Genomic DNA, 13,541 nt, shown 5'->3' with positions numbered 1-13,541 from the left:
CATGAAGGCAATACTTTATCTCCCATTTCATACACTAATAGTATTAAGCATCAAAATTAGCAAGAAAAAGACCTAACTTAGGAACAGTGATGCTTCTTTAGAAAAATGTAGGCAGTTGAAGAGTTATAAAATTTATAAGAGTATAATGCAGTAAAACTTTAACTTTTTATTTATTTATTTATTTTTTTATTTTTATTTTTTTTTTTGGTGGTACTGGGGTTCCTGGAAACCCTTCTACCTCCGGGCTACATTCCCAGACCTATTTTTAAACTTTTTTTTTGGAAACAGGGTCTCTTAAGCCAGCAAGGCTGGCTTCGAACCTATGCAATCCTCCTGTCTCCGTCTCCCAAGCATGGGGATTACAAGCATGCACCACTATGCCCAGCAAGCTTTTTACATTTTTAAAATGCTATCTGTATTCATAAGATCAGACTTTTTTCACCTTTAAACATGAATGGTGACTAATCACTTAAATGTTTTTATTCTCTAGGCCCATATTATATCAGTTTTTTTCCTCTTATTTGCTCTACAACTAGATTTTGTAAGTCTTGAAAGAGTTCACAGTTTCTAGTATTTCAAATTTAGGTGAACAACCTAGATTTTCTCTACCTAGTCTCCTTGATTTTATACACTTGAAACATGTAGCCTTAATTTTTCCACATTAAAGAATTCTATTTTTAGCTGAGTGTGGCAGCGTACGCTTGTAATCCCAGCATTGGGAAGGCAAAGACAGGAGGATGGCAGCTGGAGGACAGCCTCAGCTAACTACTTAGTGAGACCCATTGCAACTCAGTGAGACCCTGTTTCAAAATAACAAATAAAAAATAGGGCTGGGGGTATAGCTCAGTAGAATGCCCTGGGTTCCATCCCCAGTACCACCAAAAAAAAAAAAAAAAAAAAAAAAATTCTATTTTTTAAGTCCATCTTCATACAAAACACCTTCCATTTTCTTACTTGTACAAGCTGTCTCTGATTTAAACTTTCTCCAGTTTTTCTACATGCAAAATACCATCAACTATACATAGTATGGATAGTACTGTTATATTTCTAATACTCTTATCTGATGATCACCATTTAGAAGGTTCCTTTACTTGCAGTAGAATATGATAATATCTTCAAAGATCCATAGAGTGTTTCATAAATTTATTTCTTTGGTCATAACAATTTCCAGTATATTACCTTTTACTTATTTGCTCATATGGAGGCTCATTTGCCACTTCCCTATCCACAAAATTTTTAAGAGCTTTCTGAAACTTTTTCCAAATCTTGCTACTTTTAAAGTGTATTTTCACAAGGTCATCATCTAATCCAGCCCTTTAAATTTTATACAATAACTTTGGGACATTAAAACACTTACCCAAGGGCTGGAGACATACCCCAGTGTAGAGTATTTGCCTAGTATGAACAAGGCCCTGAGTCCCATCCCAGTACTGTAAAAGCAAACAAAACATATTTATCTAAAGTGACTTACCAGAATGTATTAGAAAACAGAATATTTTTTTACTTTCAGTTCATGTTCAAATGATTAAATTACATCCGAACTTTCTGCTATCTATTTTAAAGGACTCTAGAGAAGAAAATTGGTATTTACTAAAGTATATAATATAGGTCAGTACTAAATTTTACATGTGCTTTCCACTATTATAGCTCAATGGCTTACAGGCTACATAATTATATTTAAAAATGTTAAACTTTTAGAAGTTATAGTTCTTAATTTATAGAAATTAAAACAGATGTTTTATTTTTTCCACAGTTGACCTTGAAAAAGAGGAATAAAATGAGGAAAAATACAGAGAAGGTCTCTTAACCATCCAAGGTCATTTTTCCCTCATGGCTGAGAGAATAAAAGACAATCCACACATATAACAATCAATCAGATAGTTTTTCTCAGAAATGCCATGGGCATCCTGAACTCAGTATGCCCTTCACTCTTGCCAAATATATTCTGCCCTGAATTCATTTCCTGATTCTATTACTGGCATCACAATCTATCCACCAAGACATCGAAGGTAAAAACATTTGTTCATTTCCCAAATGCATAAAATAGTCTGCTTATTTTTGTTTTCCAAATTTTTCCCATTTCAGATCCTGTTCTCCATCCCTACTTCTTCCACCTCGTTCCAGGCTTTCAAAGTCCTTCATTCAAATTACTTTGGAGTCTTCTTGCTTCTGCTACATTTATTCCATCTTCATATAGGCAGCAATATAATCACTTTAAAACCCAAATTGTATCTTGCCCCCTCCTTGATTTCAAAGTCTATAAGTTCCATGGTGTCTACAGGATAAAATTTAGACCCTCCACTTTGTGGGCTTCTTGTCCATTTCTTCAGTCTCATCTCTCACTTGCAATCTCTCCTCTCTGTACCATCAGCCCTATACGCTCTCATTTAGTCATAATAGATAACTTCCTTATCCTGAACATGCTGTGCTCCTCTACTCCTCTGAATCTTTGCTTACTCTGTTTTCCCTCTACTCAAAATATCCTTTCTCCTAGGTACATAAACAAATGTATCAAAGTTAATCACCAAAGAAGCATGGGATGGAGGGAGGGGGAGGGAATGGGATGGGGGCTGGATGAGGGCTAATTGGATGATGTGTGCTTGTATATCCTCTCAAGTCTTGTACTCCAGTGTGATTGATTAATGACTACAATGCACCAATTTAAAAAATAAATTAATTAATTAAAAAAATATCCTTCCTCCTATATAATCCCTAAGTGGACATTTTTTCATTTGCAATGTTCAACTTAGGGCTCACCTCCCTTCAAGAGTATTCTAAATAGTTCTTTTTTGTTGCTTCATTCATTCATTCTTGTATTCAGTACACCTAATTGAGCTAACATACTTGATAGGATATGAAAGACTATAGTCTTTAGAATACTCTTGAAGGAAGGACTTCCGGGAAGATGGCAACCAAGAAAAGCAGCATTTAGGAGTCCTGCTAACACTCGATCTCTATTGCCACAAAGTCAGCGCTTTTCATAGCCAGAAAACACTACCAGGAGAGAAATAAAAAATGTAAACTCAAGGGGCAGAGGAAAAAAAAAGACTAGAACAACCAGAGACCAGAAAAGAAACCAGCCTGCATTGCGGAGCCGCACTGGAGCCATCATGCCTCACAACACCAGGCTCCAGAGAGGAAAGGTAAACAAGGAGCTAAAGTGAGGAGCTGCAGATCATTTGAGTGTAATTCAGCAGTTCTTTCAGTGCAATGAACGTCTAAAACTCCCAGTGGCCAAGCTCATCACACCTTCCAGGGACTCAGAATGGAGCACAAAACCAGACAAGAAATACACCAGCCTCACGGCTGAGAGCGTGGCAGTGATGCCATATTGCCAGCAGCGGCGGAGAGTTCACCACGCCCATCACAGCTCCAGATCAGCACATACAATAACTGTAAGTGAAATTGCAGCCCCTAGAGGAGAAATCCCAGCACTGCACCCCCAGGGACTTGCGCAGTTTTGATAACCTCCCTGGGTCTGTGATTTTGGAGTCCATCCCAGTAAAGGAGTAGTGGTGGCAAAGATACCACACCCTAGTCGCAGCTCCCCATGGGAAAACTCCCAGCTCGGCACCCCCATGGGTCTTGCGCAGCCTCGATTAACTCCCTGGGTCTGAGACTTTACGATACAACCCAGTAAAGTAGAGTAGTGGCAGCTGAGATTACCACAAACTCGAGATTCAGAGCACCCTAAGTGAAGTTGTGGTGATCCGGGGAAGAACCCAGAGAAGGCACAAACTTCTGAAATCATGGAACAAAAATAAAACAATGAATGCCCACAACCCCATAATATCAGAACCTGATAACACAGAAATTCAGAGATAACCAGAAGATCAAATCATGAATATAACTGTAAAAATAATACAGGACCTTTAAAGAGAATTTAGAGAAAGTCTAAAAGAAATAAAGGATACAATCATTGAGGTCGATGGACAGGTCCAGGAAACCTATTGAACTCCCTTTAGACAGGATCAGAGAAATGGTTCCCTACACCACAAAACTGTCAAAATGACCAATGTAGAAGCCAAGCAGAGAATCTTAAAGGCAACAAAAACAAAAGGCCAAGTGACATTCAGAGGCAAACCAATTAGATCACTCCAGACTTCCCAAACCAAGTCATGAAAGCCAGAAGGGCTTGGAGTAACATATTCCAAACTCTGAAAGAAAACAACTTCCAGCCAAAAATTTCCTACCCAGCAAAACTATCTATCAAATTAGATGGGGAAATAAAAAGCTTCCATGACAAACAGAAACTGACGGAATTTATGTCTTTAAAACCAGTGCTAGAGAAAATCCTCAAAGAGATTAACTACAAAGAAGAAATAGGTAATACACACCAGAACCAGAGAAACAAGATTTTCCATCCAGCAGACAACTAAGCAAAGAAGAATAAACAGTATTTCAGACATAAATAAAATCTTAACATGTTAGGAATTAAAATTTATCTCTCAATAATCACACTGAATGTAAATGGCCTCAATTTTTCAATAAAAAGTCATAAAGTGGCAAAATGGATTAAAAACCAGAATCCATCCATCTGCTGCTTACAAGAAACACACTTTACAAGTAAAGATAGTAACAAACTCAAGGTAAAGGGCTGGAGCGAAGTAATTCATGTTAAGTAGCCATCCTAACAAATGTGAAGTAGTATTTCACTATAGTTTTTATTTGTATTTCATTAGTGATTAGTTATATTATGATAATGATGAGTGATATTCATGTGTTTATTGGTCATATAAAAATCTTTGGAGATTCATTATCTATTTTAGTCTTTTACCTATTTCCAAATTGTACTGTTTGCTTTTATTGTTGCTTATTTTTAGGATTTCTATTTGGAATATTAAAATACCTTCAGATATAGCATTTGGAAATATTTTAACCCATTCTATCAGTAACTTTTAATTCTGTTTACATTGTCTTGATGTACAATATTTTTCTATTTTTTGTGAAGTTTGTTTATTCTTTTGTTGCCTGTGCCTTTGGAATCATATCCAAGAAATCACTGCCAATTTCAATGTTGTGAAGTGTTATGACCCAGGTTATCTTCTAAAAGTTTATAGTCTTAAGGTTTCCATTTAAATCTTTTATCTATTGTGAGTTAATATTTGTACAGGGTGTTAGGTAAGGGCCCAATTTTATTCTTTTTCATGTAGTTATTATTTTCCAACAATATTTAGTGAAAAGATTATTATTTCCTTCACCCAATGTTCTTGAAAACCTTGTCAAAAATAACTTGACCATATATGGAAGAAAAAAACCCCAAACATGTCAAAGTTAATCAGGAAACCAAGCATGGGATTGAGGGAGGGGGAGGGAAGGGTTAGGAATTGGGTAGGGGCTGACTGGGTGATGTGTGCATGTATATCTCCACAAGTTTTTTATCCCATTAAGATGTATGACTACAATGCACCAATAAAAATTTATTTAGCAACAACAAAAAAAGAATACTCTTGAAAGATTATTTTTAAATTTAATTTTTAAATTTATTAGTGCATCGTTTTATTCTTTATTTTGAAACAGAGTCTCACTAAGTTGCAGAGGGCTTCACTAAGTAGCTGAGGCCGTCTGCGAACCATGATCCTCCTGTCTCAGCCTCCCAAATGCTGGGATTACTAGCATTCTCCACCACACCCGGTTTATTAGTGCATTCTAATCATATATCTTGATGAGGATGGTAGAGGGGAATATTTTTAAAGGATTAAATACTAAAAATAATATGGTACTGATCTATGTATTTTTACCTATCATAACTCTTACACTTCCATTTATCATAATTTTTTCACTAAAAATGTATGATATATTCAGCTGAGGAAATTTGGTCACATATGTGCACCAACATTTATTAACACCTAGATACATAATTTCCTAAATTATACTATTTTACTTACTTATGGAATATAAAAAATAATTATGGTTAACTCTGTATTAAAGTTGTCTGATAGCTATCCTGGCTTACCTAGGATCTTCTCAAATGCTGCTTCTGCTATTCAGCCATAGTTTATTTTTCTAAGCTGGCTTTCATGCCTCTTAATTATCCTGAGGCCAGCAGTGAAAAGCAGAGATCTGTCTATATCCTATGTGGAGGACCCTGAATAGAAGAATAGAAAAAAATGGCTCTTGAAAATGAGATAATATTATACAGTAGATAATCCACAGAAAGAAAATAGTCTATTATCAAAACTGCATAACTGTTTCGATTTCTTTTTTTTCCTAAAAGTTATTGCCAAGTATCTTTGTCAATCTACTGAGTTAGAACAAATTACTACTACTAACTGCCCTTAAAAGAAGTCTGATAAATATCAAGTTCAAAGAAATAATGAAATCACTTAATTTGTTTTTTAATCAACATTTAATTCTACAAAAAAAATTTCAGAAATGTATATTCACTGAGATCTAGTATTAAAAATTATAAAACTTTAATTCTAGCACAACCAAAAAAGGAATTTGGATTTGTATTTAATTTTATAAATTATACACAAATTAGTTAACTATAATAATTTGTTCAATAAGTCTACAAATGTATACTTGGAGGAAGTAAGTTATGAAAAAACAGAAATTTCTAGAATTTTGCTCATCACACACTTGTGAGGATCCACAAATTATAAAGATTACAGAAAGATGGCTATGCTCTAAAACCTGTGTTGTCCAACATTCCAAAGACTATGCAGCCATGTACAAGTTAAAAATTCCATTCTTCAGTGGCATAGCCATACTTCAAGTACTCACGAAACACATGTGGCTAGCCATTACTACATTGCATAACACAGGCAGAAAACATTTCTATCATCACAGAAAGTTGGACAGTACTATTTTAAGTCCTGGTAAAATTTTTAAATTCTAAATAATTTAAAAACAGTAATGCAAGTGCAAATAAGTTTTGGCTATTTAACAAGAAAGGAAGATATACATTTATAAATAGGAAAAAATAGTAAAGCTTCAGGTATATAAAACTAATTTTACATAGCTAATTTGAAATTTTACCATATTGAATCTGAAAAGACATTCAAGAAAAAAAATTTTTTTTGGCGGGTCTGGGGATAGAACCCAGACGCATTTGACCTCCAAGCTACACCCCATGCCCAATTTTTTATTCTTTATTTTGAAACAGGGTATCACTGAGTTGCAGAGGGCCTCACTAAGTAGCTGAGGCTGTCCACAAACTGCGATCCTCCTGTCTCAGCCTCCCAAATGCTGGGATTACAAGCATGTGCCACCATGCCCGGCTAAGAAAATTTAATTCTTCATTCTTGTTTTACAGATTAAAGTCCATCTAGAGAATGGTACAGAAAAAAAAAATCATCTTCATCAAATATTTAAGATATTTAATATATCCAAATAAAAGTCATTATTTAAAGAAACCAAAATGTATTATTGTTGATAATAAACGGAAACAAAGTCAAAGCTATTGTGTTTTAGAATGTGCCTCTTCATTGGATTCACCAATTGATTGTTTAGCATTGAATTTTGGGTTCTGGGGTTAGTTTACTTAAGTTTAAATGTTGCTCCTTGACTTATTAGCTGGGTGACCACAAACAAGCTAAACTTTTTGAGCCCTCATTTCCTCATCTATAAATGGAGAAAGAACTAAACTACTTCTTAGGGGTGAGAAGATTAACATAAATTTATTCATGCAAGCCGGGTATGGTGGTGCACCCTTGAAATCCCAGCATCTGAGAGGCTGAGACAGAGGATCACAGTTCGAAGACGCCTCAGTTACTTAGTGAGGCCCTTTGCAACTCAGTGAGACTGTTTCAAAATAAAGAATAAAAAATAGGGCTGGGGGTGTAGCTTGGAGGTAGAATTCGTCTGAGTTCCATCTCCAGTACCGGAAAAAAAAAAAATTATGCATAAAAAGTACTTGGAGAACCTAATACGCATCAATCCTCAAAATAATAGTTGTTAAGAAACTTGCACTTTAGTTGAACCTAACCTACTCTTGACTTTCTTTTCACCTTAAAGTTCTTAAAACAGAGATTTTCTAGAAAACCCTCAAAGACCATTATGTAGCCACAGGCCACAGTGTGGCTTCACCACTTGCGGTCATGGGAGAATCTACATTCAAATATCTACCAAAAAACAATTTTTTTTCACCCATAGGCCTCAACACTTTTAGCAAAAGTATGTAATAGGAAGTCCCACAGGCAGCCTGTAGATGTGATACTTTTAAAAATATTTTTAAGCCTTTCCATGTTAAAATAATTGGCATGCATTTTTTGCATTGGTGAGTATGGATGAGTTAAAGGTAAGAGACTAAAAGTAAAACAATCTTGAATGACAAGAGTTTAAAGAATCTCAGAGAGCTGGGTGTGGTGGCAAATAACTGTAATCCCAGTACTTGAAAGACTGAGACAGGAGAATCACAAGTTTGAGACAAGTCTCAGAAACTTAGTGAAACCTTCAGAAACTTAGTGGGACCCTGTTTCAAAATAAAAAGTAAAATAAGGCTGGAGTCTGGCTTAGGGATAGAACACCCCTGGGTTCAATCCTTAGTACCCCCCCAAAAAAGAGTTGTATCTTCATTTATATTTCTGAAAGTTTATACTTTGGTATGTTTAGCTGGTGTTTAAATAACTGCATCCAAATTTTGAAAGCATTTATTTTCAAGAGTAATTTTTTAAAAAACACGCTCAGAAAGAATGTAATTTAAGAGTTGTTCTTTCATCAAGTTTTGAGATTCATCAATATAATTTCCTAGTTCACTATAGCAGAATAACACGTATCCAAATTAATGCTACCTCCAGAAACTAGAGATGAGAATGGTGTCTCCCTAGTTTTCAGGTCTTACCCCAGAAAACATTTATTTCATGAAGTAGAGGGACCAGCTTTACGAGAATACAACAGAGGCACCACGTAGTGCAAATCAACCAATACCTTCCTCAATTATCTTTATGCTCAACTTCATTTTCTGAAAAATTTTTTAGAAGTTCTAAAATCAGCTGACTGTGTGAGACTTTGACCTAAGAATTAAATTTTAATCAACTTGATATTTTTTAATCAGCTCTTTAAATCAAAGTTTCCTATTGGCAATTTTCAGAGTTCTAACTTCACTTTAATAATGTTGGCATTTACACTTTGTTTTTTTAGTTAACTTTTATATGCATAACTTCTCCCTCACTCCAGGTAGTGAAAATTGAAAGCTTTTACTTATAGAATCCACAAATGAAACTAAAATTCTTGGTAAAAAATTTTATAATGCATACATTAAGTGACTATTTAGTGATGCAGAATAGAGTTAGAGCATCAGTTTATTCCTTACTCTGTTATTATTAATAGTATGATCTCAACTCCAGCTTCTTTAGAGGTCAGGCTCTCTGTTTTCAAACTGAAGAACTGCATAGGCTGATCTCTATGATTCCTTACATTTCTACACATTCATTCTATGTATCAACTAAAATTTAAATAACCACATTCAAACTTGAAAAAAAACTTGCAAGAATAATTTTTTTTAAAGATCCACATAAGAGTTGGGTAAGTAAAGAGTTATTCTTTCAGTATATTGTAAAACATAAATACAATTTCTTTGCTCACAAGAGTAAAATAACATATACCAGATAAAACTGCTACAAATGAAACAATCGTTGATCAACATGTGGTATTTCACATAATTTTCCCTACTGGACATCACTTGCCTAACATCTTCTGTTGCTTTTTAACATTTTTTCTATTTATCATAATGACCAGTTTCCATAAATAAACTTACATAAAAAAACTGGCTAACATACTTAAGAACTAAGGTGCAAATAACATTGAAACTCTGGAGAGAATTTATTCACAGAAATAACTTAAATATGTTTACATAAACATTTAAAGTTTCCATTCTGTTTTCTGTAAATATTCCAAGATGATGTCACAACTGAGTTTCAAATTAACACTGTCTAGGGTAGGGAGAAACTGGTTCAGTAGCTTAATTATAGAAATAAATAGATCACAAAAGTACACTATCAATATAAAAATATAAACAAACACCTTACAGGATAACCCTTGCTATGAAAATCAGTGATAGGATTCAATTATCAAACACACTTTTGTTAACACAATTAGCACAAGTGTTATCTTTAAGTTAACAGAACTTAGGAAAATGACAATATGTCAGGTACGAATAATTCTTCCTACTTTCTTTATTCTTTACACTTACGTATAGTTGGTGACACTGTTTATGATTACTATAAGTTCTTCTACATTGGCTTTTTAAACTTTCAATATTACATACTAAAAGTATGTTCCTTAATAGTATGTGTAACTGTTTGGTAAACTTTTTTGGAGCTCCTAAAAATTAACACCAAAATTTTATTGATGAAACATAAAACATACAATCTGATCTCATTATTTACATTAAACAAAATGAATGACTAAATCCTTCTAAGTCAATTCTACTTCATTCATACAGAAACAGGCTATTTTCTTCATGCTTATTATTAAATTAGCCTAATTCTTCTGTTAGAAACATAGAAATATTAAAAGATATTTACATGAACTTGACTAAATAAATTACCAGGTTCACTTCAAATGTTGAGATGTCACTCCTGGTGATACAACAAATAGCCAAAGTTATTTAGTCATTCTGAATTATAAAATCTAATATAATTCTTACAACTTTTCTTTCACAACCATTCTACTCTAAGTGTGTTTACATATAATGCCAAAAAGAAACTCAATTTTCAAGACTTTTTACGTTTGATGTAAAGTGTTGCATGCCCGCGCTTTTAGCTCTCAGAAGAAATCAACCAAGTTCTGGAAGCACTTCGACTCCGAAAGAAATTTAAGTTTTACAAGCACAGTAGCAGAATCTCAGATGTCTAGAGAAAAGGCAAACCTGCCACGCTTTTTTTTTTTTTTTTTTTCCCCCAGTGGGTAAAGTTCCTGTTTGGGTTTACGTTTTCGACTCGGGATGAAACACCTCCAGGACCCCAGATTAACCATACCTGCGGAGAGCCTAAGGAGCAGCCCCTCACCTGGTGATAAGATTGGGATGGACCCAAGTGATGCAGGGCAAAGGGCCAACTCTACCCTCAGCACTACCTGTAGCTCCTGAAGAAGGGGTCGAGGTGCTGGGGTAGGGGACGAGGGATGCGAGGACTCGAGGGACTTCTTTCCCGGACCATATTTGGGGAAGTGTTCGGACCGTGCGCGGTCCCCCTCGCTTTGAGGAGCCTGGGAACCGCGGGGAGCGCGCCCCCTGCCCCGCCGGCCGGCCTGGGGCGGGGAGGGGCGGGGCGCGGCGGTGCCCCGGCCCCCGGCTCGGCTCCCAGCCGCAGGGCTAGGCCTGGCCGTGCCCGCGGCCTGGGGGCTGCGACCCGGAGGGGCGCTCCCGGCCCGCGCTGGCCCGCCCCACCGGGACCAGACCCAGCAGAGGACTCACCGCTTTCCACCTCGCTGCCTTTCTTGGCGGTCGCCGCGTTCCCCATGGCCGGGGCGATGGCAGGCAGGGGTCAGGGCGAGGAAGGGGGCTGGGGCCGCCCCGCCGCTCCACCGTCCGAGGCGGCTCCCCGCTGCCCCCGTCAGAGCGGCGGGTGCGCCCGACCCTGGAGCGCGGGGTCCGGGCGGGAAGATCGGGCCGAGGACTGGGCTTCGGCGAAGTCCGGGGCAGCGGCAGCTACAGTGGTAGTAGCGGCGGCGGTGGCGGCGGCCTCGGCGAGCAGCAGACACTCCCCCTTCGCCGGCCCGCCCTCCCCGCGCGCCCCCGGCGGCCCCGCTCCGGCTCCGCGGTGGGGCGCGCGCGCGCCGGAAGTGACGTCGCCCGGGCGGCGGAGCCGGGCTGGTGGGCGTGGCCTGGTGGTGGGCGGGGTCTGGCGGACAGGAGGGGTCTGGTGGGTGTCGCTGGTCAGTGCTGATGCCAGGGAGCCCAGCCCCTGGGTGGCAGGATGTGCCTGGAATCCTTTAGCTTAGGAAACGCTGATCCCTCCCCAGGTGTTCCCGCGGCCCAAGCGGGGTGACCTGCGGAGACGCGTCTTGCTTTCCTGTGCCCCGAATCTTAGCGGTGCCCGGCTCCAAGGCCGCCTCCTGCACCCCGCCCCGGACAGAGAGCAACCTCTCTGCAGGGATGCAGAGGGCTCTGGCCTTGTTGTGGACCCTGCGGTCAGCATCAGCCCCAGGAATGCGTGGTCACTCAGCATGGCTGAGGTCGGAGCTTCTCTTTCTCTTGCAGATCTTGATATTCGCTGAAGCCACCACTTTGTTCTCCTAGATCTTAAGCTGCAATCACAAGGCCTGATGTATCACGTATGGTGTTCACTCACCAAGATCTTACCCGATAATTGTAGATTACAATAGGAAAGCAAGAGTGAAGGTTAACAAAGAGTTGGGCTTGGAATACACTATGAAAACAGAGTTTATAAGATTTTCTGATGAGTGATTTTACAGTATGAGAGGAAGAGGGGAGTCCAAAAAGACACATTCTTTTTAGCTAGAAAATCTGAAAGAATGAAATTTGATATGTACTGATGTGGGGAAGCAAGTTTGGTGGGAATTGTAGAGAATGAAAATACTGAGTGTGGTTTTAGACACACTAAGTTTGGCGTGTGTGGTAATCTTAACTGCCACTACACCTTCACTGGGTTGAACAAAATCTCAGACCCAGGGAATTTATCATGGCTGTGTGAGTCCCTGGGGGTGCTGCGCTGTGAGTTCTCCTGAGGGGACCACAGTTTCACTTATGATTTTGGTGTGCATTGGTTTGGATCTATAGCCTTCATTTAAACTACACAGGAATGTTAGTCTTTGGTGCACCAGAGAGAAGATTGAAGACTAATGTCTTGAAATGGCCAGGCAGTGTGATCAGGTAAGGGGCTGTTGGGGAAACGACCTGAATAAAGACTCACAAGCTGACTTTGATGGGGCTGGAGTGCAAAACATGGGCTAGAATACAGAAGAAATGAAAGTTAGGCTAAAAAATAAAGTAAATTCCAGTGGGATTAAAAAGATTTCACTGGGAAATTTAATTGGATTGGACTGACATTTGGAGATTATTGTATGGCATCTGAAAAGAGGACTAAGATAATAAAAAATGTTCCTATGGAAATATGAGTCATACTATAATTTGCAGGTAGGTTAGTCCAGAGAAGGAATTATATCTTTTTGAGGTTTCTGATGTTAATAAAATAAATCATAAATATCAGAAAATGTATAGTTGATTTAGTTCATATATCTACGCTTTTTTATTAATATTGTACTTCTGATTAAATAAGAAGCTTCATATTTGGTCTCTGCAAAGGAATACACAGAATTAAAGAGTAAAAAATCAGCACAATGTCTTTCCTGGATTCATGCTCTGTGTCCTTTTAAAATAAAGTTTTCTTGAAGGCTTAGAAATAAAAATAATTATTGATTTTTCTCCCTTCTTATGTATGTATGTGTGTACACAATACTACATTTTAAGGACAACTGAAAGAAACCTTTTATTATTTGGTTTTAACTTGACTAGAAATATACTAATTAAAAGTAACTAAGACACACAGCACACCATAAGGCACAAACTGATAAATTAATCATGCTAATGGATGACCACCTGTGAACTTACCAAATTAAATCAGAAGCACACATAT

General features: G+C 37.9%; 1 protein-coding gene across 1 annotated transcript in view; it reads right to left on the bottom strand.

The window, feature by feature from the left end:
• The window catches only part of PRKACB (protein kinase cAMP-activated catalytic subunit beta), a gene marked incomplete at both ends in the record, with an annotated part of 144,926 nt that extends 133,521 nt beyond the window's left edge, over positions 1-11,405 (bottom strand). Inside the window, one exon of the mRNA XM_080693197.1 lies at positions 11,360-11,405. Within this exon, the coding sequence (XP_080549323.1) occupies positions 11,360-11,405 (46 nt within the window). The remainder of the gene's footprint in view (positions 1-11,359) is intronic.
• Positions 11,406-13,541: the final 2,136 nt, after the last annotated feature.

The sequence above is a fragment of the Muscardinus avellanarius genome, assembly GCF_963383645.1.
Source record: "Muscardinus avellanarius genome assembly, chromosome: 3".
In the NCBI taxonomy this organism is placed as follows: domain Eukaryota; kingdom Metazoa; phylum Chordata; class Mammalia; order Rodentia; family Gliridae; genus Muscardinus; species Muscardinus avellanarius.
Note: the sequence above shows the minus strand (reverse complement) of the source record. Positions and strands in the feature narration are given on the sequence as shown.